Source organism: Ochotona curzoniae, unplaced genomic scaffold, assembly GCF_017591425.1.
Source record: "Ochotona curzoniae isolate NIBS_2020 unplaced genomic scaffold, NIBS_Ocur_1.0 contig_883, whole genome shotgun sequence".
In the NCBI taxonomy this organism is placed as follows: domain Eukaryota; kingdom Metazoa; phylum Chordata; class Mammalia; order Lagomorpha; family Ochotonidae; genus Ochotona; species Ochotona curzoniae.
Window position 1 is genome coordinate 49,147,464 of NW_024466599.1, and position 27,779 is coordinate 49,175,242.

General features: G+C 40.4%; 1 protein-coding gene across 1 annotated transcript in view; it reads right to left on the reverse strand.

Moving 5' to 3' along the window:
• The window catches only part of CUNH2orf73 (chromosome unknown C2orf73 homolog), a 33,093-nt gene extending 8,566 nt beyond the window's left edge, over window positions 1–24,527 (reverse strand). Inside the window, exons 1-3 of the mRNA XM_040994056.1 lie at window positions 24,419–24,527; window positions 13,314–13,524; window positions 5,098–5,251 (exon numbers count right to left, since the gene is read on the reverse strand). Of these exons, the coding sequence (XP_040849990.1) occupies window positions 5,098–5,251; window positions 13,314–13,524; window positions 24,419–24,444 (391 nt within the window). The 5' untranslated portion in view covers window positions 24,445–24,527. The remainder of the gene's footprint in view (window positions 1–5,097; window positions 5,252–13,313; window positions 13,525–24,418) is intronic.
• Window positions 24,528–27,779: the final 3,252 nt, after the last annotated feature.

Below are 27,779 nucleotides of genomic sequence, written 5' to 3' on the forward strand. Positions count from 1 at the left end.
GACAGTCTCTACAGTCATACAAGCGCCCACCATCACAATAGCAGGGCACGCTGTCCTGCTAAGCCCAGGCCAGATTGTAGAACAGTGAGAAAATTAGATCACTGTTACTCTAAACAACTAATAAGTGAAGGGGATTGCTATACAGATAACTGAAACAGAAGTACCTCATAGGAAGAAGTCAAATCAATTAAAATGAATCCTCCTCTAAATAGTGACCTAGAGACTCTTAGAAGCTCAAAATAACTCAAAAAAGGACTCGTTTCTTCAATGAGGACTAAAAGAGAATAGTAAATAAAGTTATTACAGAAATTCTTTACCCAAATATTCCATCTATTAGAATTCGATGTAAGTACTGTGTTCATTGAAGCATTCATAGAAGACTTTCAAAAAAGCTCACAATGGTGAAGAACATCCAAGTGTGAAAACATCAAAGACGACATTCAGGTTCTTAGTGGCTACTCTACTTAAGGACTCAAATTGGATTCAAAGCAATTACTTGAAAGAAGCTTTGTTAGATGAGAAGTACAAAAATAAGACTAAGTCTGAGAAGAATGTTTGAAATTCACTGTTTCTTGGAAACTTGATCTAATTAAACTACAAATTTTCCAAACAAGCCGGTATATAGCCATTTATATTTTAGCAGGAAAACCAGAATTTATTCAAACACACAGTTTGTTCCTTGTACCAGTGGAAACATAGAGGTTTCACTAAGAAATTTTCTTTTAATTTCTGCTTGTATCTGCTTGAAAAACATTCAACAGAAGAATCTTTTTCTATTTGAAACTTTATCTTAAAAAAAGAAGAAACTTCATCTTTTCAATAGTTTTTATTCTCCTCTAATCTAAAAGATTATTCATGTAAAATAGTATAGATTTTCAAGAATTTGAAAGAGAAATAAACATAACTACAGCAAGAAAGCATTGTTCTAGATTGGCACCAGAGTAGCAACAAAAACCACTGTGAGTTACCTATTCAAAAACATTTTAAAATATCAAATAATTTGTAAATAATCACATTTTCTTTAAGTATGAAATTCGATCAATCTTCCCAGTGTATGAAGTTTTGTGAGTTAAGGCTTCTGTGTAGTCAGAATGAAGGAGTGTAGCCATTTGTTAACTGCTTGGGGAAGGCAGCCAGGAAACTATGTGGTGGCACAAGACATAAAGGGCACTTTCATTGTCAGTACAAGATAACATTGCTGAAATGCCAAAGCCCAGGCGTAATTAAGTGGGCTGATGGAACAGAATGACTATGTGAGGACTTTCAATTGACATTAGTGCACATTTATGTGCAGCTGGCTTATATACATATTATAACACTAAAGTATTTTCTCTGCTAAATAACTTTCATCTCATACCCAAACACTACCTAAAATATTAATAAGTCAAAGGCCACTGTTGCATTTGTATATGTTAGTTTAAAATCACATTATGAATTTAAGTAATATGTGGAATAATATGCAATTATGATCTAACTAGTTAATAAATATTTATTGAGTTTTATTATGCCCGAGGATACAATAATGAACTTGGCAATGAGAAATGCCAATGAAAGAATAGAGAGAAAAAAATGAATCACGCCAGATTCCCAAAGTTAACTTCTAACTCATCACCAAATTTAATACAATGCAACTAATAACTAATAATAACTAATAATATAGTTACTATGTATTATTTATTATGTACCAAGCACTATGATCTGTACTTCACATATTACTTCATTCATGTCTCACAAAAATCTGTTAAAAAGGAATTAGTCTCATTTCATAAACTGAAGTAAAACAAAATAACACTTCAATGGTAGGCCCTGAATCAAAAAACTAAACTCTGGGCCCAGAATGCTGGTTCAATAGGCTAATTCTCCCAGTATTCCATACGGGTGCTGGTTTGTGTCCTGGCTGCTCCACTTCCCATTCAGCTTCTGCTTATGGAAAAGAATATAGGATGGCCCAAAGCCTTGGGACCCTGCACCCATGTGGGAGACCTGGAGGAGGCTCCTGGCTTTGGACTGGCTTGGCTTTGGCCCTTGTGATCTTTTGGATGCGAACCTGTGTCTTTTTCTGATTCTCCTTTGTAAATTTACCTTTCCACTAAAAATAATTAAATCATTTTAAAAAAAAAACCTTTAAGCTCTGAAGCAACATTAAGTTCCATGAGAAGTATAGATGTCAACAAAGTTACTGATTTGCATTTCAACAAATGCATTTCTCTCCTATTCGTTCCCAGGACAGAGACAACAAAGAAAGTTAAGTGGTTTACATCCTTAAGGATGAACACAACACGACACAACAAAACAAAAACAGTGACTGTGTAATGGAGACTGTCATGTCCAGTGCAGTGTGCATCTCTACTTCCAGATCAAAGATAGTCTACTAATGAAGCTATTAGCTATATCTTGACAATAGGATGCTGGACTCTCTGCCATTGTCCATGCCCGCAGTGATCAACATATGACTGTTATGAAGAGCTATGCTATAGCAATGATATAGTGGAATTCAATGGGCAGGGAGGGGTCTTCAGGAGGGGGCAGGGGAAATCCCAGGGCTTATGGAGCTGTCTCATAAAATGATGCTAATAATTTAAAAAGAAATAAAAACAAAAACAAAACAAAACACCCAGGTTTGGAAGCTAGTAAGCAGATGAATGGGTAACAACTGAGTAGGCCACAGAAGATTGGAAGCTAACTTACAGGGATAGACGAGAAAGGTAAAAATTGAGTACGTTTATATCGTAGCATTCCAGTTGTCCTGGGAATTGGATGAGAAAAGGAGTATGGGGCAGGGATACAAAGTGAAGTTGTAACAAGATTAATGAAGGAATTTTGGCTTTTCTATTCCAAATCTTGGGCAAGGTTTGGAACTTTTTACTCCAGGAAAACCGACTAGCTCATGGGAGATTGCTTATAGAATGATTGGATGGGACCCAGCATGATGGCTCACTGGCTAAACCTCAGGGAGTGAACAACAGACAAAAGAGCTCTATATCTTCCTATCTCTCCAAATCTGCTTTTCCAATTCATAATAATAAAAAAAGATTGGATGTTGTCTATAGAACAAAGCCCATTCCTCCTGTCTTTAATCAATCGTATATTTGCTTTTCTTAGAAAGTTAATATAAGTTCTATTATTTAAACTTTATATATTTTATTTAACTTGCAAATATTACATAATTAAATATATTTTCTTCACTTAAGGGCTAAATATTATGCTAGATTTCATTTCTTTCTCAGTGGGTTCAATACCATATGCCACTTAAGAAAATGACTAGTATCCATGCCAAATAAATTCTCTCCTAGGTTATAATTGCTTTCCTTGAGAATGCTGAAGATATTAACTCTGTTGTATTCTTGCATAAATCCTGCTTTATTCCATGTTAATTAAAAAAAAAACTTTTAAAAATGTTTAACTGACACCCTAGATGTACATGTATCTATGGGACACCATGTGTTGTTGCAATAAATGTGAAGATTGAGTCATGTCCAATTAGGGAAAACATCTCTCACTTCAAACAGTTAATATTTCTTTACTATGAAAACAACTCAAAATTCTTTTTGGAGGGGGTACAAAACAAATTGTACACTATCACTATCTGCAGTCAGCCTACTACTCAATGAGATACTAGAACTTTTTATTTATTTGAGATGCAGAGACATTCCCAGCAGGTACCCATCTACTGGTTTACTCCTTCAAAGTTCTCAACAGCCAGAATTGGGTCTTGGCTGAAGACAAGAGCCATGAACTCAACCAGGTCTCCAACACAGGTGGTAGAAAACCAAGTACTGAACCATCACCATTGCCTCACAGGGTTCTCATTAGCTAGAAGCTGGAGCCATGAGCCAGAACCAACTGTCAAACTCAGGTCCTCATATATAAGATACCAACATGCTAAACTTCTACCCCAAGTGAAACATTCTTGACCGCTCTACGTAGCTCTTTGTTGTGCACTGTGGCAGGAGTTTACTAGAAGTTTAGCTTATTAACTTTTGAGGACCAGAGTGAGAATTCACTGCTATGACTTCATCCTGCAACTTGTTTTAAAACCTGCTAAAATCCTTTGTCAGAGGCAGACATGAGGTAGTTTGAGAAACAGATACATGATTTAGTCTTAATAAAATGGTACTTTCAGATAAAGTCAATTTTAGATCTGAAAATATTTAATAGTACATTTAAAGATAATTCTTTAACATTTGACACCAGTCGTGTGAGATAATTAAAAAAGGGTAAGACAATAAGTGGAGGAAACAAAATTCTTTATTCTTGGAAATTTGTCATATTCATACTTGGATGAAGGTTTTCAGAGTTCTGTAGCTAAAGAAAATCTGCTTTTTAAATTCATTTTCAAAATGTTTATCATATTCATTGTTCTGAGCGACATCTACATCAAACAGCATACTAGTGTTCCTCCCGGTTCATTTTGAGGAACACTGTTATTTAGTGTTATCTACTACTTTTTAAAAGATTTTTAATTTTTTTTATTGCAAAGTCAGACATAAAGAGAGGAGGAGAGACAGAGGAAATTCGTCTGTCCATTGATTCACTTCCCAAGAGGTTGCAAAAGCCTTGAGCCAAGCTGATCCAAAGCCAGGAGTCAGAAGCCTCTTCCGGGTCTCCCAAGCAGGTGTAAGATACCAAGGCTTTGGGTTGCTCTCTACTGCTTTCCCAGGCCACAGGCAGGGAGCTGGATGAGAAGTGGAGCTGCCGGGATTAGAACTGGTGGCCATATGTGATCCCAGCACGTGCAAGGCAAGAACTTCAGCCAGTGGCTACTGTGCTGGGCCCTGTTACCTACTGTTTTAATAATCTTAATTTAAAATTTTGGCAACCAACAGAGCATTACTAGATGTCTGACTTCGAAGCTGCTATTAACGGTCAGTAAAATTTTCAGTATGTTGCAGTAAATGTGTTTTGAGAGGAGCTGTATACTGTACTAGGAAGGGATAATGGGACAGACTTGTCAAAGGCTGCATTTGCAGTGTGTGTATTTTCAACTCCAATACAGCAGAAGTTTTCCCAAGAGGTATCAGCACATATATCTTAATTTGATAGCAGTAACCTGAGGTAACAATAATAATAATAAAGTGTTACTGCTGCTAAACTTACCTATTCCACAAGAAGGCTTTTGTATCCTGCTGTGTTTGATTGGCAAAACCAATGGACAGGATGGCTTTTGGAAGTCGCTCCTCTGGGTGCTTTTAGTATCATAAGGTGGCTGGAAGGAATGTTCCAGTTCTTTACCATGTGACCACCAGTCTCCCTTTACAGAAAAAAAATAGAAAAATAAAATTGGATATTGTAGGACATTTTCATGTATTGTTTGATGTGCATGAATCAATCAGTAACTGGATATTCTAGTATTAAAATAGAGTTTTGAAATCCAGGAATAAATATTTTCCCACAAAGATTGTATTTCTTAAAAGGCATTTGAAAGTAAATTGTAATATATATTCAGCTAGAACACCACTACTAAATTCCTAAGTTACCCTCTACCAATGGATAGAGTGGCAAAATGTAAATGTTATATTTTTGTTTCATACTATAATTCCATCATGTATACATGGGTATATATATATATATATATATATAAAATATTGAACATAAGATTTATATATTTAATGTTTTCTGTTGTAATAAAAATAATTTACAAACATCTAAAATGGTGATTTTCAAATTTTTCACTCTATAACCCCCATAATGAAATACATTTGTCATGTACAATGGTACACACATGAGGAAACTTCAAAAACTTAATGGAAAATGGAATTGAAAGTTCATTTTGATGCAAAAAAAGTCCCCTGAAAACAGGCTAATATTTCCATAATATGAATTTCTCATGATTTTTTAAAACATTTCTATGGATATAATATTGAAACAAAAATTTCACAAAACACTTATATGCAATGCATTTAGCTATTTCTACATTCTATTTTGATTTATCTTCTATGTCATTATAGAGTACTGCTTACAACTCTCATGAATTCACTAAAGTCTGATTTATAAAAAGTGTTCTACTGGGAAATATCTCTGATGTCACTGAATTTTTGGCACTAAATCCTAAGCATATAGCAAAGTGAGAACTGATAAAAGAATCTTCACTCGCACATGAAAATTTCATCTCAGTAGTTGAGAAATCCATAAGAAGAAAGGCTGCTCAACCTAATTCTGAGCAAAAACTATAAAAACCAGTAGAACCTAGCGTGGGGATGGTGTAGGGAAGTTAGTTATGACACTTAAGGGGATTTTGGACAATCAGGGAATGAGAGTAACTGAGCATAATAAAACTATTTGGGCCACAGGCCATGGACCTAGCTTTTAAAAATTTAACCATGATTCCATAGTCAAAAAGTCATAAAATATGCTTCAGTTGGAATGAAAATATGATTCTAATACCTAAAACTCATAAAATACAGTTGAGGCCATGTTGATAGAAAATGCAAAAGCCATGTGAAGAAATCTATGTGGTTATATAGGAGGCTCTCAAATGAGCCTAGTTTCTAAAAACAGGTACATATAAAAAGAGGTGCACAATATCAAATTTTTAAAATTTGATGTCATCAGAAAATTGCTTAAAAATTCGAGAAATTGACAAAATGGGACAAAAGCAGAAAAATAAGATTTTGGGGGGAAAATGTTTATAGCAAGAAATCAAGGCAAGTCTAACCATTCAACTGTAGGTTCTTTATTATAGGGACTTCCTTCCAACTGAAAAAGCTGGGATAAGCATGTACCAAAAAGGAAGTGGGGCCCAGCCTGATAGTCTAGTGGCTAAACCCTCGTCTTGCATGTGCCGGGATCCCATATGGGCACTGGTTGATGTCCTGGTTGCTCCACTTTCCATCCAGCTCCCTGCTTGAGGCCTGGGAAAGCAGGTGAGGGCGGCCCAAAGCCTTGGGATCCTGTGCCTGTGTGGGAGACCAGGAAGAAGCTCCTGACTCCTGGCTTTGAATAGCTCAGCTCAAGGTTGTTGTGGCCACTTGAGGCATGAACAAACAGACCAAAGATCTTTCTCTCTGCCCCTCCTTCTCTCTATCTGCCTTTCCAATAAAAATAAGTTAAATCTTAAAAATAAAAAAGAAAGAAGGAAGTAAACCCTGAGGACAGAGTTAGATCTCACTTTGTTAATTTAAATTAGTGCCAGTTTTCAGCCACTGAAAAGTTGCAACCAGCGATAACAGAAGAAAGGGCAAATGGACTCGGGGATAGATTCTGTAGAGATCATAGAAATTGCAAAAGCAGAGAACTGTGGAGAACAGGAGAGGCTGTAAAATGTCTCATTTTTCATAATGGGCTAAAGGTGAATTTTTAAAATAACTACACTTCATATAGATCTTAGGAAAATTCTAGAACAGATTACTAAACAGATGGTGTCTTCTCACTGTCTGGCTAAAAATAGTCAAAATTTACTGTTTTCAGAGCGCCTACTTCTTGTAGTGCTCCTACCCTCCACTTCATAATTTTGATAGTATTTATTATGCCCCACAGAAGGGCATTTATAGACCTATCTTGCTCTCACCACAACTGTGTGATGGAGGCACATCAACCTTGCAAATGAGAACACTGTAAGATTACGTGACTTCCCCAGGGTACATCATTCAGGGGCACCAACAGCAGCGTCACAATTCAAGCCCTCCCCCGTCTGTGCTTTCTGCTAACTTGTGTGCTACATTACATTTACTGAGGGATGCAGAACCTAAGAAGCACTACCTGAATCATTTCTAAAGTAAAAACAGAGGCTCTGCTGTAAGTACCTTGTCTTCTATGCCTTGGCTGCTCTAATGCAGGACCACAGATTAGGTAATTTAGAATTTACTGGCTCACATTTTGGGAGGTAGGCACATTTAACACAAATATTCTGGCAGGTTAGGCAATTCCAATTCCAAGATAGCACCTTGAATGCTGTGTACTCACATGGCAGAAAGAAAAACAGGAAAACAAATAACAAAAAAAAAAAAAAAAAAAAGAAAAAAAACCAGGGCCCGGCACGATGGCACAGTGGTCAAGGTCCTCGCCTTGCACGCCCAGGATCCCATATGGGCACCGGTTCTAATCCCGGCAGCCCCGCTTCCCTTCCAGCTCCCTGCCTGTGGCCCGGGAAAGCAGTCGAGGATGCCCCAAAGCCTTGGGACCCTGCACCCGCGTGGGAGACCCGGAAGAGGCTCCTGGCTTCGGATTGGCAAAGCATCGGCCATTGTGCTCACTTGGGGAGTGAATCATTGGATGGAAGATCTTCCTCTTTGTCTCTCCTCTCTGTATATCCGCCTTTCCAATAAAAAAATAATAAAAATAAATCTTTAAAAAAAAATAACAGACACTGAACTTGGCCTTGTAAAATGGCATCATTAATTGCACTCATGATAATGGAATCTGGTGGCCTCTTAATATTGTCACAATGGCAATTAAATACCAATGTGAATTTTAGAGGATGTAAATGTTTAAACCACGTTAGTAACAGTAAATTCTTCTATGTCAAGGACATACATTTCTTACCATCTCCTTTTGTTGATCACAAACCCGTGCTAATAATTTAAAAAGTGTTTCCTGGACAAGCGAACCCCTAGAAAATACTTGTTACATTGCAATGTTTTTCTTAAACAAGAACTTCATACAAAAGTTATCTCTAAAGCAGAGATGTCAGTTTACCTTATGAACAAACTCGGAATTTTACCAAAATGTTTTCTTTAGTTTTGCAAATATAAAGCAAATTATGAATCCCTTTTCCTAAATTATGGTAGTGACATTAAGACTGTAATTGTCGGGCCCTGCGTGGTAGCTTAGCAGCTAAAGTCCTCACATTGCATGCACTGGGATCCTATATGGGCGCTGGTTCTAATCCCAGCAGCCCTGCTTCCCATCCAGCTCCCTGCCTGTGGCCTAGGAAAGCAGTGAAGGATGGTCCAGAAATTTGGGACCCTGCGTGTGCATAGGAGACCTGGAAGAAGCTTTGGGCTCCTGGCTTCAGATCAGCTCAGCTCTGGCTGTTGCAACTACTTAGGGAGTGAATCATACAATGGAAGATCTTCCTCTCTCTCTCTTCCTCTCTGTATATCTGACTTTCCAGTAAAAAAAAATTTTTAAATCTTTAAAAAAAAAAAAGCTGTAATTGTCAAAAGTATTCTGATGAGTGCTATAAATTGGATGCATCTCCAGCTGAATGAAATCTTACAGTTGAAAATACTGTTATTGTTCCTATTTCCAGATAGCCTTTCTTATGCCAGAAAATTGATTTGTTCCTGAAGAGTGAGAACATGTTATATGCCCAGACACATTTGAATGCCTTTTTGGTCTAAGCATTTGCTCGTAAGAGACTATGAGATGAAAGTAGATAAATGGAGCTTGTTTTTATCTTCACCTCATATTGAAGGAAATGACTAATATAAACAATTTACCACTCTGTGTACCAACACATACATTTGAATTACAGGGAGGGTTTGCGAGTATTGATGTGGGGTTATTTTCAAATAAACCAAACTGGTAAAGTGATCTAGGGTAGTGACTTTGTGTAGGTTAAACGGGGAGTTTTGCATAAACAAAGAGTTGATCTCAACTGAATACTATGAACTCAGAGAAAGGAAGAACTTCTCCTTCCTAGCCTAAGGCATGTCTCCTTTCTGGATGGGACGGCAGGTCACTGGGGATCCACCATCAGGAACTGGAGGCTTTTGACTTTGGGAATGCCTCCATTCCCCCAGCATCAGGAAGGCCCCCTGGCCACACTGAGAGGTCAGTGTCAGTCAGTGCCTATGTTATATCTCTGCCAACCCTGTGCTTTTAGAAATGGTTTAGTAAACATCACTCATTTTCCGTTCTTTGGGAGATTAAGGGGAAATCCTTGGGGAAAAGTGGTACAGCCAGTAAGGAAAAGGCAAGAGGCAGAAAGCCCAGCTCCAAAGCAGCAGTCACAGTGGTCTGGCCAAGACAAGACAGCAAAAATTATACTCCAAAAATGTCCTAAAAATGGATTTTGAAAAATATAAGCCTATTATAATCTCTTCTCAAGTAACAATTTCTAGAAACACAAGACAAACTGGTTGTCATCAGAAGATTATGAGCTAAATCTCCTTTTTTACAACCTTCCATAGCATCTTCAATTTATATTCCTAAGTAAAAAATGCATACAGTTTCATTTAAAAATTTTGTTAAATAATTAAGCCAAGTATCAGATATAATTTACAATATTTAGGTAATCTTATTTTCTTTCCTCTTATGCTAAAGCCAATATTAATATAAACCAGTTAATTTTTTTCTTAACCAAGCTAACCTTTAAATGGAAACTTGTCATCTTAAATAAATGGACAAAGCTTACAAATACATGAAAATAAGCATCCTGTATTACTCCTTGGGTACTTGAAAATATACATACTTGTTTCATTGTTGTTTTTTGCTTTTAAATGTGAACATCTCCTAATTTCACTCCAAAGCAAACATACCTTTAACTCTCTGATGAATCTTCAGTGTTTCTCCTAACTCTTCTCACTCATACACATCATTAGCATCTCTTACCTGAACTCATTTCAATCTTTCACCAATTTTTTTAAAGGCTCAACAAGCAATAGGCAATGATTTTACTGCTATTCTGCCACTTGGTCTTTTGACTGTATCAGCTGTCACCTTTTTTCAATTTTTAAAGACATGTACAAACTAGGAGTCTAGAAATGGATAGGATTAATTCTTTAAATTTTTCCATTTCACATTTCTATTCTTGAAATGCCTTTTCAGCTTTTCTTCAGTGTCTGCAAGTTAAGTATGGAAACAGTGAACAGTTTTAGACTCAACCCTGCACTAGAGCTTGGTAGAGGCATTCACTAGTTTTCTGTAAGAAATACAGGGACTTCACTAATCTGCCTTTCTACTGTAGCAGATGTATTTTACCAATGTAGGTCTGGGCTAACAATAATGACCAATCTCTTAGACATCCAAAATATTTAGCACTATAGTACAAACAAGGGAACACTTATAAAATGCAATAACCTTAAAATTGCCCTTGAAAGAGGCTATTCTAGGATATTAAGATGTGTTTGACTACAGAATTCCTTCCTTGAAAAGATCTCACAGTCACACAGAGCCCGGTTATGCTATTTTATGACAAAGAACAGTCGATGTTATCCGTGTGGAGAGCTATCAAAAGTAAATGCCATTTAAATGTCCAGTTAAATGACATCTCCTAACTGGTGCACAGGCAGGATGAACAAAAAGTGGAGCAGGGCGAGGCTGCCACTGCCACTGCCGCATGACGCGGTTAAGGTGGTTCTCTTTTCCTTCCTCACAGGGCGTGCTGGAAAACTCCCATCTGAGAAAGCATTAGTACCTCTGCCATGGAAGGGAGCATTTGGAACTCACTGGACCAAGCACTACGCCATGTCCTCGCCCATGGCATCCTGCCCTAGGCTAACACTGGTGGACTTCGATCCCCACAGCTGTTTGGAGAGTAACAGACCAAAACTGTGCCGCTGCTAGAGCCTACAGTTCCTGGCTGCTTCCCTTGTGCATTACGAATGTTCCCCAGCCAGGTCCCTAAGTGTTCACACCCTCTTGCTCCTCCAGGTTTTCACTAAAATACCACGTTCTCACTGAGGACTTCTCTCTTTCTAGCTGTTTTAAATTACAGCTGTACCTCCAGCATTCCTTACTCCTCCACTTTCTATGCCAGCCAGCACTACCATTTGACATTCCTAATACAGCTTACTCATTTTATTTACCTCTCCCCACCTCTGCCAGGAATGCAAGCAACAATGACAGGCTGTTTCCCATTTATTTTGCTCACTACTGTATGAATACCTAAGGATCTGACAGAAGTTTCTACTTTAATCGTCACAAAGTCCTGGAGAGAGATGACTACCATCCTCACTACATAGACAAACAAATGAAAGTTTAGAAGGAATGACTTGTCCAAAGCCATACAGGAAGCATGCAACAGCAACAGAATTGAACGAGTGATACAAGCAACAAAAGGAAGACATCCCAAATGCAGTATTTTGAAAGAAGACAGATTCAACAAACTGAGGACTGTTACACAACACTGTGGGAAAAGACAAAGCTGTAGACAACATATCATTGGTCCCAGGAGCTCGAGTAGGGAAAGGAGATGACCACAGTGGGGCATAGGAGAAACCTCTGGGAGTTATGGAAATGTTCCACAGCATGACTGTGGTGGCTAACATGACTTTTTACCTTTGCCTAAGCTTACAATAGAATCAAGCGTTTGGAAGGGTGAATTTTACTGTATACATGTGGTAACCAAAACAATGTTCCTCTCACTCCTAAGATATTCAGGTCTCAGTCACCCAAATTTGTGAATAGATACTGCACATGGCAAATCACTCTGCAGATATGATCACATATCTTGATATGGGGAGATTATCCTGATCAGCTGGGTAGGCCTTGTGTAATCATAAGGATCCAGAGATGAGAGGATGACAGGAGAGTCAGGCAGGCAGAGAAGGGGATGCAATGCTGCTGGCTTTGAGCAGTCAGGGGCCATGACCATGAGTCCAGCAATACAGACAGCCTCCAGAAGCTAGAAAAAGGCAGAAAAGAGACCCTCTCTAACAGCCTGCAGAAGCAATCAGCCTACCAACACCCAGAGAGACGGAGGTTGGGCTTGTCTGTCATAACAATACAAGAGAATAGATTAGTGTTGTTTTAATACAGTGTTTACATTAAGATGAGTTATAGTAGCAAAATAGCAACTAATATAACAAATTATACCTCAACAAAGCTGACATAAAAAGATAACGGACTATATTAACATGGAAAAGTGATTAAGACTGTGCTTTGGTTATCCAACAGTCCTGTCAGAAACATGAATGGCATTTGCCTGCTATGTAACCTCAGATGTGTTAACCTCATTGGAGGTCATTATCTGTAAAATATTACCAATAATATCTCATAGAAACTGTGATAGAATTAAAGGATATAATTCATATAAAACACTTTGTTCATCTCTAACACTTTATACTTTTCAATAACTGGTAGTTATTTTACAGAAAGTATCTGAATTGCTAACCATCATGGGAAATCTTTATATTAGAATGTATGTCACAACATAGTATTTCAGAAATTTTCTTAAGTACTCTCCAAGTAATACTTAGTGACTATAATCTAGCCCTATATAGAAAAATGATTATTTGGATTCCTTTCTCTCTATATACTGTTTGTATGCAAAATTTATTTGGCAGCATCATTCCAGGTTTCTGCGTCTACTGGAGTACAAATAATACTAATCTGAGATGTTATATCCTTAAATCACCTATGGCCAAAGTGTCCTGTAAAAAGCTTCTGAATCTAAATCTCTATTTGTATGTAATGAACATCTGTCCAACCTGCTCTTCTGGCCCTTTTTTGGGATCTATGTAGGGAACAGGTTCATTGTATGTTCTTGCATTTGTGTTAATGAATTTGGCATAATATACACGTCCTCTCCCGATACATGGTTTTGAATGTTGTATGCTTTTTCCAGATTTTTTTTCACGTTTGATTTCTTCTTTTTTTTCAGTTACAGATATTATACCAGAATCTTCCATTTTATGCTGTCTGAAAAACATAATTAGAAATTAAAATCATTTATATCAGTGAGTCATAATTAAATGAGATTTGTTTTTAAAGCAGTAAGACACTTTAGGCTTTATTGTTAGTTATAAGGGACTTATACTATTAAAATTTGGGATGATATCTTCTCATTCTGAGACACAGAGGATTTATGTTGATTATTCATTATAATATGCTGGTACAGAGGTATGTAAAAACAGTTTATAGAAAAACAGGATAAACGGAATAAAGTTTATTTTGGTGAAAAATCTTATCTCTTCAAGAATGGTTATAGTGCTACTGCTTGAGACACCACATCCCATATTGGAGTGCCTGGATACTATTTCGCCTTTGCTCCAAATACAGCTTCCTTCCAATGTGCCTGGAAGACAGCAGATTAGGGCCCAGGTACCTCGGTTCCTGCCACCTGTATGGGAGGCCATTGCCATTTCAGGCTCCTGGCGTTCCTTGGCCCAACCCTGGCTGTTAAGGAATGAACCTAGTAAATGAAAGATATATTTCTTTCTCATCTGCCCCACCTCTCAAATAAAAAAAATACATAAACCTTTTTAAAATTCTTTTTAGAAAGTCCAGAAATGTGTATAATCAAAAGAATTATGCATGGATTTCAAAGTTGTGGCAACAAAATCAACATTTTTAATTCATTTTTTTTTTCCTATAACCATTTTGAATTTGCCTCGGAGTAAAAAGTAATGATAGTATCATGATTATAAGCCAAGTTTACAGTTTTTATACCTGTGGCTGAGTGGCATGTTCATCTTAAACTCGTTCTTTTTAGACACTGTATTACCAAGAGTTGACACTCTATCCCCAGTCCTTTACCTGTAAGCTCCAAAGTAAGGTCCCATCTGATCTGTTTCAGCCAATCTCTAAAGTAAGGTCCCATCTGATCTGTTTCAGTCAATCTCTAAAGTAAGGTCCCATCTGATCCGTTTCAGCCAATCTCTCCCACTTTCTCAAACTTTCTCCCTTTAGTTTTTTAGTCACTCTGGAACAATTCTGAATGCCGGAATACTCCCATCTCTTTTTTCCTTAGTGCATCTGCACTTGGCCTTCCCTATGCCCTGAGGCCTTTCTCCTGGCTCATTATCACCTGAGTGGCTTTTTCAAGACTTATCCTCCAATTTATTCGATGTATTCTCTTAGAATTATGACTATCTCTTCCTTAACACTTGTCATAGCCTGTGATATATGTACCTAATTTTGTGTTTCTTGTTTTCAGTAAAAACAACAACAACAACAAAAAAAAACCCTGTACTGGTTGATCAGTTCTGTGAGGTGGAGACTGTTTCACTTACCACTGCACCTGGCAACTGGGAAGTGTCTTGTTCACTGAAGATAAATGGGTTGTCACTGTACTATTTACAACAATTATAAGGGGCGTGTGTTTGGGCTGGGTTTGAAGGTGGCCAAACGGAGATGCCTGGCATTAACTTTCTCCATTGAGAATCAGAACAAGAGAATAGCTGTGTTCTCAAGGTGAGTGCCCAAAGAAGAACTTGAGAACACAGTTAACAAAAGTTTATGAACTCTGTAAGAAACAGCCCTGTTCATTTGGGGAGTGAAACCAGCATATAAAAGAATCTCAATTTTTCTCTCTCTCTTTCTCCTTCATTTTCTCCCTCTCTCAATCTCTCCATTTCAAATAAGTGAAATAAATCTTCCAAAAATATCTGCAAGAGATAAGCAGCAAATCACATACAGGGGAACAACAATTATCAGTGCATTTTTCAACAGAAACCAAATAGGCCAGGAGAAAATGGAATGATACACTGTATATTCTAAAAGAAAGCCTCTAACCAAGAATAATATATCATGTCAAAATTTGTCCTTATAAAAGTACTAGAAATGGGTCTGGCGCTTAACCTAGTGGCTAAAGTCTTTGCCTTGCATGCATTGGGATCACATATGGGTGCCAGTTTGTATCCCGGCTGCCCCACTTCCCATCCAGCTCCCTTCTTGTGGCCTGGGAAAAGAGTAGAGGATGGCTCAAAGGCTTGGGACCCTGAACCTGCATGGGAAACTCAGAAGAACCTGCTGGATCCTGGCTTTGGATCACGATTGTGGCCACTTGGGGAATGAACCAGTGGATCAAAGATCTTTCTGTCTGTCTCTCCTTCATTCTGTATATCTGATTTTCCAATAAAAATAAATAAAAATTTTAAAATAGTAGTAGAAATTGAGTCTGGCTTGGTGGCCTAACAGCTAAAGCCCTCACCTTGAACACGCCAGGATCCCATATGGGCACCGGTTCTAGTCCCAGCTGCTCCACTTCCCATTCAGCTCCCTGCTTGTGCCCTGGGAAGGCAGTCCAAGGCCTTGGGACTCTGTACTTGTGTGGGAGATCCAGAGGAGGTTCCTGGCTCCTGGCTTCAGATTGGTATAGCACCGGCCGTTGCGGCTCACTTGGGGAGTGAATCATCGGATGGAAATTCTGCCTCTCTGTCTCTCCTCCTCTCTGTATATCTGACTTTGCAATAAAAATAATCTTTTTTAAAAAAGTAGTAGAAATACAAGCATACTAAAACAAGCAAAAATTAAGAATTCACTACAATTTCAAAATATCATTAAAACTGCCATCTTCATAATTTTGAAAGTATAAAATCTACTAGAAAAATGAAAATGAAGAAATGTTTAGAACAGAACTATATTATTATCAATAATAACTTTAAATATAACAAATTCCCCAATTCAGACCAACTTAAAATAATACCAAGCAATACAGCATGAGAAACTCATTTCACCAGTAAAGACACATGCCAGATTGAAAGCAAAAGCATGGAAAAAGATACTTCACACAAATGGAAACCAAAAATGAGTAGGCATACTTATACCAGAAAAAAAGATTTTAACAAACAACTAGAGAGTAGGCATTCACTAATGATCAACAGATCAACTGAAAAAAGATCTAACAACTGTAAGTATACATGCTCCCAATGCTATAAATTTCAATTTTATAAAGCAAATTTTACTAAATCTGAGATAGACATACAATAAAACTGGCAAAGTTCAACATTCCTCCTTCATCCAAACAAAGGAGTCAACATGACAAAACATTCAGAGACGGGCTCAGAAGATTGGACTGCCACATGCGATGCCAGCATCCCACCCACGTGGGCAAAGCTTCTAGTTTAGCTTCCTGCTAATGCACCTGGGAAGGCAATATATGATGACTCAGCTGCTTGGATCTTTGCTACCACACAGGAGACACAGATGGAGCTTTGGATTCCTGGTTCAGCCTACCCCAGTCCCAGCTGTTGTGGCCATTTGGGGAGTGAGCCAGAAGATACAAAATCTCTTTTTCCATCTCTTTTTGTAATTCTGCCTTTACAATAAACAAATCATTTTGAGGAAAACATACATACAGAGCTAAACTATACCACAGATATGACAGAGCAAAGAGACATTCACAAACTATATATCCAGCAATAGTAGCATATACTGCCTTTTATCAGCACAGGGGACATTCTCTGTATATTGGACTTAAAAACAAACCTTAACAAACTTAAAAATGTTGAAATTACATTATATGTTTTTTTCTAACTACAATGAGATAAAACGGCAAGCCAACAATAAATCAACAGTAGGAAATATAGATACATGAACAGCAAGCTTTTAAACTGTGGAAAGTTGGGGTAACCATGTGGCATAGTAGGTAAAACCTTTGCCTGCAATCCCAGAGCAATGTATGGGTGCCAGCTAGAGTCCCAGTTACTCCATTTACAACCCAGCTCCTTGTTAATGTGTCTGGAAAAGCAGCAGCAAATAATCCAAGCATTTGGGTCCCTGCATCCATACAGGAGACCCAGAATATCCTGGCACATGGCTTTCATCTGGCCCTAACCTGGCCATTGTGGCCATTTGGGGCATGAACCAGCAGAGAAAGATTCTTCCATCTCTCCCTCTCTCCATAACTCTTTCAACAAACAAGAAAACATTTTTTTAAAAAAACCACTCAAGTACACCTCTTAAATTGTAGTCCTTGTTGCAGCAGCCTCTGACTCTCCTGCCTGTCCCTAGCAGGGTATGCCAGTGGTAGTCAGCTGTCCAGCCTGCCATGCTGCTCACCTGCAGTACACTCAGGAAGTTCAACTGCTTATTTTATCTTACTGCTCTGGGGAATTATTACCCCATTTGAGAAATCCACCTTAGCTGGTCTTTTTGAAGAAATCAAAAAGAAAATGTAAAAATACTTTGAAACTTCAGCTGATGTTAGGAACACCATTTGTGACAGTTTTGAAATGCCCATTTGAGTGCCAGCTGCTCTGCTTCTCACACTGTTAGGCAGCAGAGGACAGATCAAGTAGCTGGGCCCCTGCAACTGTGTGGGAGATGAGGGTGGAGCTCCCAGCTCCAGCCTGGCTCAGACTCGTTTATTAAAGACATTTGGGAAGTGAATTGTTAGTCAATCTACCTTTCAAATGAGTAAATGTTTCAAAGAGTCTTTGTATTCAAGTCATGTCGTTCTGACTGCAGTACCCCCTGGCAAGTGTGAGATCCAGGGCTGAGAGTGGCCCTGGTAGGGGCACTGTAGGCACACCCCTGCTAAGCTGCAGGTTCTGTTAGTGAGCACAAGAATCAGGGCTGGAGACAGGCCAGGGTGGACAAGGGAGCAACACTCACTGGCAACACATGTGGGCTAGTGGTTGAGCTAAGCTCAGTCAGTACCCATGGGTGTGTATGAGAGCCACATAGGTTGTGAGATGGACTGGGCTAGGCCAAAGCACATGCAGATACAAAAACTGTGACTGTGGGACAGGCTTGCTGGGGGCTTTGGCCTGGGGGTTAATGCCGATGTGTGTGAAGACCAGGCCTGTTGCGGCCTCGGCTCACCTGGGCTAAGCTGCATCACCCATCAGTTCTCATGAGAGATGGGACTGGGGGCAGAACTGACAAGGCAGTCGCATCCACCAATATATGTGTTGGCTGGTGGAGATGATGGACTGAACCTGACACTGGACTAACTGGCACATAGAAGAGTTAAGTCTTGGGTCACCCCAGGAGAGGTTTCTTGGCGTCTCCCCAACTAGAGAGCTGGACTCAAATCCCAGCCACAGGAGAAATTACAAGATAAATGGCCCAACATTAGTGTGCACTTATCTGGACTGGGACTCCTCAGCTGTTAATGCTCATGCAGTGGACAGCATATATAGATGCACTCAGAGGACAAGCTGGCCAGCTCATCTAGACCAGCAGAGGCTGTTGAGTGTCTCGTCAGAGGATGGAACACAGCACAGGTTGGACAGCTCCCCTGGTCAATCTTGGCACAAATGTCTGGGTCTATGGATGCACTAAGGTGGACTTTGTCAACCAACAGATGATGGAAAGATTTTCTCAATCCAGGTACAACAATGTGTCAGAACTATCAAAATTGCTCCAGTGACACCCTTGGAACATTCTTCCCAAGGTGGTCTCTAAGGTGTCCTCAAGTCACCATTCTCCATCCCTGGGTGCTGGTGTGGCCTGACAGCAAGGAGTGGCCCTCTCCCTACCCCCTCTGTGGATACAGGAGAAAGAAAAAAACGGATAAATTTGTTCTGCCCACTTTGCTTCATGCCTCAGTCCTCTCCACCTGAGGGTCCACATCCATCCCTCTCAACTATGTAAACAATATTTAAAAAAAAATAAAAACATTTAAAAATGAATATAGCACATATCAAAACTTATGGGATATAGCAAAAGCAGTACTAAGAGAGATTATTATAGTTATAACTACCTACACACACAAAGAGATATTTCAAAGAATTAACTTGAAACACATGCGCAGAAATTAAAAAAGCATGAGTAAACCAAACCCCAAATTAGAAGAAAATAATGAAGACTAAAAAATAAACTAAAAAGGGGCCCGGCGCGGTGGCACAAGTGGTTAAGTCCTCGCCTTGCACGCCCGGGATCCCATATGGGCGCCGGTTCTAATCCCGGCAGCCCCGCTTCCCTTCCAGCTCCCTGCCTGTGGCCTGGGAAGGCAGTCAAGGACGGCCCAAAGCTTTGGGACCCTGCACCCGCGTGGGAGACCCGGAAGAGGCTCCTGGCTTCGGATCGGCATAGTATCGGCCCGTTGCGGCTCACTTGGGGAGTGAATCATCGGATGGAAGATCTTCCTCTCTGTCTCTCCTCTCTGTATATCCGCCTTTCCAATAAAAAATAATAAAAATAAATCTTTAAAAAAAAAAAAAAAAACTAAAAAGTTAATACAATTTGCTTTTGAAAAATAGGCTAAAGTAATAAAATTTTAACTAGGCAAAAATAAGAAAAAACTCAGGTAAATAAAATCAGAGACTAAGAGATACATTACATTGGATACCACAGACATAAAAAGTTTAAAAAATAACCATATGTTAACAAACCGAAAAATATATAATAAATTTCTGAACACACATAAATGATCAAATTTGAATCATGAAGACACAGAAAATTCAAACAGACCACTTACAAATAATGAAATTGAATCAGTAATAAATTAACAAAGAAAAGCTCAGTACTACATGGCCTTGCAGCTGAATTCTACCAAACTTTCAAGAAAGAAATAAAACCAGTTTCCAAAGTATTCTAAAAGTTTGAAAAAAAAAATATGGCTCAGGGCCTGGCACGGTGGCGCAAGTGGTTAAGGTCCTCGCCTTGCACGCCCGGGATCCCATATGGGCGCTGGTTCTATCCCGGCAGCCCCGCTTCCCTTCCAGCTCCCTGCTTGTGGCCCGGGAAAGCAGTCGAGGACGGCCCAAAGCTTTGGGACCCTGCACCCGCGTGGGAGAACCAGAAGAGGCTCCTGGCTTCAGATCGGCATAGCATCGGCCCGTTGCGCTCACTTGGGGAGTGAATCATTGGATGGAAGATCTTCCTCTCTGTCTCTCCTCTCTGTATATCCGCCTTTCCAACAAAAAAATAATAAAAATAAATCTTTAAAAAAAATATGGCTCAGTCTTTGTAATTAACATGCAAAAGTTGTCAACAAAACACTAGCAAGTCAAATTTAAAAACACTCAAAAAACTATCCAAGGTATCAAGCTGGGTTTTCCCAGGCATGCAATGATTATTTAACATATACACATGGATCAATGTCATCTTTCACAGCAATAAAATGAAGGACAAAAACATAAATGATCACCTTAATAGATGCAGAAAAAGTATTCACATTTTAAAAAAGATTTATTTACACTTATTGGAAAGTTAGATTTACAGAGAAGGAGAGACAGAAAGATCTCCATTCGCTGGTTCACACCCCAAATGGCCACCACAGTTGGAGCTAAGCTAGCCTGAAGCCAGGAGCCAGAAGCCTCCTCCAGGTCTGCCAGGTGAGTACAGGGTCCTAAGGCTTTGGGACATCCTTGACTGCTTTCCCAGGCCACAAGCAGGGAGTTGGATGGGAAATGGAGCAGATGGGATATGGACCAGCACCTTTAAGGAATCCTGGCGCATGCAAGCCGATGACTAGCCACTAGGCTACTGCACTGGGCTCAGTATTCATTTTCTTAATATTAACTAATGACTAAAACCCTAAACAAATTAAATTTTAAAAGGTTGAACATCAACATAATAAAATTTTTATGTGACAAACTTAGAGCCAACATTATAAGGAAGAGAAAAGTTGAGAACATTTCCTCTAAGATTTGCAACTGGATGAGAAGATCTCTCTTTGACTTACCTAATTTTGCATAAGAAAATTTAACTAGAGCTATTAGGCAAGGAAACAACAACAACAAAAAGATGAAATAGGAAAAGGAGGTGGTCAAATGATCCCTTTCAGCAGGTGACATGGTTCTACTGTACAGAAAAATATAAAGACTCCATGGGATGACAACTGAATCTGATAAACAAATTCAGTAAAGTTGCAAGATAAAAAAACACCTTGCATACATGTGGCGCAGCAGCTGTGATTTTGTTTGGGATGCCTACATCCTGTGTCAGAAGGCAAGTCCCAGCTCTACTTCTGATTCCAGCGTCCTGCTAAAACCTACCCTGGCAGGCAACACAGAATTACCAAGTTAGTTGGGTCCTTGCTGTGACATGGAAGAACCACATTTAACTCCTGGATCCTGCCTCTCGCCTGCAGAGCCTTGGCTATTGTGGGCATTTAGGCAGTCAACCAGCGGGCTGCCCTACTTCTCTGCTTTTCTTTCATAAATAGAACACAAACTTTGAAAAGATACAAAATCAATGGTGCTTTTATAAACCAATAACAGAATTTGCTGAAAAAGAAATACTAAAATCTTCCTACTTGATAGCTACAAAAAATAAATACAAAAAAGAATAAATTTTATTAAGGACACAGAAGATCTCTATAGTGGAAATTATAAAATAATGATGATATAAGCTGAAAAAAGAAACATATAAAATTGGGCACACTTCCCAAGCTGAAGGACTGGAAGAATAAATAATAGTATAAAGACTATATTACCAGAAACAGGTTACAGATTCAATGTAATTGCCATCAAAATATAAAATTATGTTCTTCAAAAAACTGGGGAAAAAAACAAATGAAAATTCAAAAAGAAAGTAGCACAAAAGTTACCAAATAACCTAAGCAATTTTGTGAACAACAACAACAACAAACCACAAGGTTAGAAGCACATATTACCTGATTTCATGATACATTATTGAGCCATAGTAATCAAAGCACGTGGTGAGGGCCTACAAATTGACAAGACACCCAGCAGGACAGAGATCCCAGAAATGAACCCATACATGTGCAATCAACTGATACTTGATTGAAGACCTAAATGTAAGGCCGGAAACTATGATACCAATGTTACAACAATGTAGAGAAAACACTTCAAGACATTAGCCTAACCAAAACCGAACGCCATAAAAATAACAGCTTCTTCTATATAGTATGCTGAGACCTGGATATCCAGCACCACAATACTGAATTTTGGGAATGTTTGGCAAAAAGATTAAGATGTCTGAAAACAAACACATCCTATGGAAGAGCATCTCGGCTCAGGTCATAGCTCTGCTTGCAATCCCAGCATCCCGCTAATGTGTACCCTGTGTGGTGGCACCGGAGGCCTCCAGTAGCCGGGTCCTTGTCAGCTCCACGGACATCTGAACTGCATTCCTGGTTCCTGATACAACGCCAGCTGTTGCCAGCATTTGAGGAGTTACCGAAAGACTTCGGTCATCATGTTTGCTTCTCTGCTTTCAAAATAATTTAAAAACTAAGAAAAAGTCTACTCAAAATGAATCAAAGCATTGCAGTAATTTGGGGGGAAAATGGGGCAGGGGGAAGGGAGGAAAGGAGGAAAGGATGGGGAGTATGGAGGCACCCCTATGTTCTAAATCTGTATCACGAAAAACGTGAAATCCACTCATTTTGTATAAAGACAGAAAAAAAAGTGCTAATCCAGAAAAAAAATCAATTTTCTAAATGTAAAGCCGGACACATGAAACCACTGTAAGATTGTGTAGACAAAACACTCGACACTAGCACAGACAACAGCTTTGTGAATATGATCCCAAAACAGTGGCAACAAAAAGCAAAAACATACAAGTGGAATTACACCAAGCCAAAGGGCAAAATTACACAAATAATATTGTATCAAATAAGAAGCTTCTATACAGTAAATTAAATTAATAAAGTGACAGGTGTGAAAACAACATGTAAAGTAATTCGTTCTTTCAACAGATACTTATTGTCACAAGCTGCTCGAAGCACTGAAGATGCAACAATGACGAAACAAACAGTTCTGCTCTCACAGGGCTTCAATTCCAATGGAGGAAGGCCAATGGGAAACAAGAAAACACATCATCTGATACATACATTCAGTGAGAAGACCAAGAACAAAGCAGGGGAAAGGAGCCCCTGCATGCGGAGGGGAGGCTAGTGTAGACTGAAAAACAAACAGAAAACATAGCGGGCAGAGAATGCCACCTGGGTGGGGAGAGCATTCCAGCAGAGTAAGACGGAACGGTCATGGCAAAGGAAATCCTCCTTTGCTCGAACGGTGCTTCTCCCAGTGCGGCCCAGGGTGTGGAACCAGCAGCAACCGTGACCTTGTGAGAAACACACATCACAACCTGTGCGGCTGGTTCCCTCTTGTTTTCACCCCATTTTCCAGGAGACTCCCGGGTATGTTCAAGTTTGAGAACTTGGGTCCTACAGACAAAACCGCAGGCTTCGGAAGCAGGTGCCCCTGACTCCACACGCCTCTTAACCGGCTGCACGGCACTGAGTCAACAGCTCACAGGAGTTGGGGCACATCACCATCACCTGGAGGACATGGCCACAGAACCCCTGACTCCGTGAGTCCGAGTCCGCATTTCTAACAAGTTCCCAGGCGAGGCAGGATCGCTGTGGATGGCACACAGTGGGCAGCAGGGAGGCGAGCTGCCCAGCAGGCCCTAGGGAGCCCTTGGTGACTCTGCGAGGCTGGGTGCAGCAGCACGTGGACCAACTTGGGCTGTGAAAGGGCCCCTCTGCTTGGGGTGTTGCCACGTGTAGCGGAATCACAACACCCAGGGTTAACAGGCTTTGGCGCTAGCCAGGGATGAAGGGCTGCAGGTTGGGGCAGGTGGGCCATGACACCACGTGGAAACGATACGTGGCGCAGGTTAGGGTGGGGGCGGGTGGGAGGGAGGCAAAGCCTATAGATTAGCTAATTAGTAACACGTGCGCTGAGAGAAGATCATTTCAAGAAATTGGGGCCTGGCAACGCAAGCCAAGGTCCCTGGCAGTCAGTATCCGCTCGGTAAGCCGCACGTTTTAAAAGCTATCTTCGTAAATCCTCAGCTACTAGTACTGGGAGGCAAGAAGCGGAGCGCTCGAGGTTTGGTCATGGCGACACGTGCTGAGGTACCTCAGTGAGGAGTCTCCCCTAAACCTGTCCCTGAAGGGCGAAAGTATTTTACGCAAGGGGATATTAAAAAAAAAATCAGCACTTACTGCTGCTTTTCCTCCTTTTCCTCCATGGGCCTCTACGGCCTGGCACGAGCCAGTGAGGAGCCTGACGAAAACCTTGACTGGGGCGCGAGAGCGCAGCCACTGTGACTCGTGCGTTGCTAAGCGACGGAAGCCTCTGGGCGCGCAGCCTCAGAGAGGGGCGAGCCGGCGGGACCGGAGCGCGCAGGCGCAGTAGCTGCCCCGCTGTTGGGCTGGTTGCTTGGACGCTGCTGTCAGACCCACGCCAGCTGCTCACGCTGGGTTTGAATTTGCTCTTACCCCTGGGGGGCCGGGAGGGGCACGCCGTTTTATCCCGGGCCAATCAATCCTTAGGGAATCGGCGAGGGGCCTGCGATTCCCCGAGCCTCCCCCACCCCTGGCCCCTCAGCTGCAATGCTGGAGACTGTCCTGTCGCGTCCTGCAGGACATCTCCTCGGCGCTGCCCACGGATGTCCACAGCCCGCCCGAAAAGGGCCATGGGTTCCCCGTGAAGCGTTAGCTACCGTGAAGCCGTGATTCGCTGCTGCTGCCGGGCTGCCTAGCCTGTGCCTGGCTGTGCCTGCTCACCGCGGCGTTTGACAAAACCCAAGCCATCCCCAGCCCGGTGGCCACTCATCTCCTGCCTGGGAGGCTCCCTGCGGCGGGTGCCTAGGGTCCTGGCTCAGCATCGTAGGCCTGTGCATGTAGTACTGACCCCAAAAGAACTTTTTGGGAAGAGCCGCTGATGACTTGTGTCCACACCTCCGGCCCTGGAAATTCTTACCTCATTTCACCATTTGCCTCTTAGTTTTCCACTAGTGGAGCCAAACATCATTGGCAGCTGCCACACTTTGTCCTTCCTTGGTCAATTCAGCTGTGTATCAGCCTATGCATGTGCCTGAGGCTGGTAATTCAGAGTCAGCATCAAAGAGGGTGAATTGACATTTACCTGGAGAAAAATGGGAAAGGGTGGTCCTGGAGCTCCCTGTACATGGTGAGCCAGAGTCTTTTCCGGAACAAGAGCACTACAGGAATAGAATTGACAGCTGTGACCAAGATATCCGTGTGTGGTCTTGGTGGCTGACAGACTGGACTGAGAGGGTGGGGCAGAGAGTGAGGAGGATGGATTGAAGAACAGACAGCAGAGGCAGCTAACACTGAGCCTGCACTTTGCAGTGTGGCGTTTATTAGAGATTGGATTGAACACCATCTACCCATCTAGTTTTATCTTAACCATCAATATGTGATTAGGAGCCTGCCGTGGAAGCTGTTGTTTTTGAGTTCTGACTCCACAACTTACTAATTCACTTGGCCAAGTGAGCCTCAGTTTCTTCACCCACAAGGTAATTGTGAGATGCAGATGATTTAATAACGGCAAAGCATCAAGAGCAGCATCTGAGTTAGCAAATACGTGCTCATTCTTAATTGTTTTCCTTGAGCAATTTGACTTGAATATGCTGCCACATGTCCTTGAGACTTAATCAAATTCTTCGCCATTCCTTCTAATTTCTTTTTCACCCTTCACCAATCCCTTTGACTCTGTAACGCCACTGAGTTCCCAGGAAGTGGAACTCCCAAGTCTCAAGAAGTGCCATGAAGAGATAGAGGCATTTTCTCAACTTCCTTTCAGGCCAGCAAACTCACAGGACAAGGGTAGTTTGCCTGTGTTGGGCACTATCGTATCCAGTCTAAGAACATACATGTATTTTTGTTCATCTCTTCCCAATACTCAGGATAATAGGGAGCTGGGTGGCAAGTGGAGCAGCCAGGACTTGAATAGGTGCTAATATAGGATGCTGGTGCCACCGCTGAGGGATTTGTTTATTATGCCCCCACACCAGCCCCTGTAGTGGTATCTTAAATGTGATGGTCATGTGGTAAAAATTAATTGAATGGCTAAGACTTACAACTTCTTAAGCTGTAAGTAATCAGTAGTGTAAGCTGTCTAGTTTTTCCTAAGTTTTCTGTCATCTTTTTTCACCTTTTGGGGGGCCATTTCCTTTGTTCTACTTGAAGAATTCCAGGGATGTGATCTTCCTTGCAGGCCACGACCACATCTTTTAACCTAATTTTTAGGCAATACGATATTTTTTGAGGAACTTCTGCATTCTGGCCTAGTCTTATTGGATTGTGAAACTTCCATTTATTTGTTTGAAATTTCAGCACTTAAAAAAAGTATCTCCCTAAAACAGAAAAAAAGAAATAAATTATCTTCCAAATAGCAGATTCTGTACATGAGATCAACCCATGAGATCTTATGTGCTAAGAAACATGTTCAATTTCTAGATTTTTTTTTTCATGGACATGGATACAAACTCTTCAACATCCTCCTTTGAGAATCTTCACATTTTTTAAATGGCAACTTAAAATTTGCTTTTACCCTGAACAACTTAAGCTCTTCAACTTTTGCCCCATAAAAACCCACTTTCAAATCGAAGTAAGTAAATCTTTAAAAGATTGATGACACAAACTATCATTATCTGAAATTTTCTCTGGAAGGAAAACTGATGCTTATTGAACTTTAGATCTGTGTTTATATCCTAAGTTTATGTTTCTGGGCAAATTATTTAAATCCTTGGAGCTATAGGTTTTAAGTATGTGTTCTGATCATCTTTTTTTAAAAAATGAATAACAAAAAAATTGTTGTAGAGTTGTTAGATAAAATGACATGCGCAAAGCACTCGGTGCTGAGTGGACACTGAGTGGTATTTCCTCTCTCCCTTGCCCATCCCTGCCCTAATTTAAGGTCACTCTGTTCAGAAGTGATATTTCCAGGATTTGATGTTAACCTGTTTACTTTTATTTTATATACCTCACATTCTTCTTTGTCCAATGTCTTTCTTAATTTGAGCTATAGTCAACAAAATTGAAGATTAAATTCAAAAGATAGCATCTTTCTCACGTAGATTGAACTAGAAAGACTGAGGGGCTCAGTGTTAATACTCCAGCGGCTAAAGTCCTCACCTTGAACGCACAGGCATCCCACATGGCTCTAATCCCGGCAGCTCCACTTCCCGTCCAGCTCTCTGCTTGTGGCCTGGGAAAGCAGTTGAAGATGGCTCAATTCTTGGGACCCTGCACCTGTGTGGGAGACCCAGAAAAAGGTTCCTGGCTTTGGGTCTACTTAGCTCTGGCCATTGCAGCAGCTTGGGGAATGAATCGGCAGACAGAAGATTTTCCTCTCTTTCTCTCCACTCTGTATATCTGACTTTCCAATAAAAATAAATCATAATAAATCTTAAAAAAAAAATAAAGATTGGGAACATCATGGTATAAACTGGATAAAATCACTAGAAAGAATAAAGTCACTTCATGTTGTAGGAGTTGGTTAGTGGAATGTTTCAAGACAAGAAGGCTGAGCTAGGGGACGAGACAAGGATAGTCA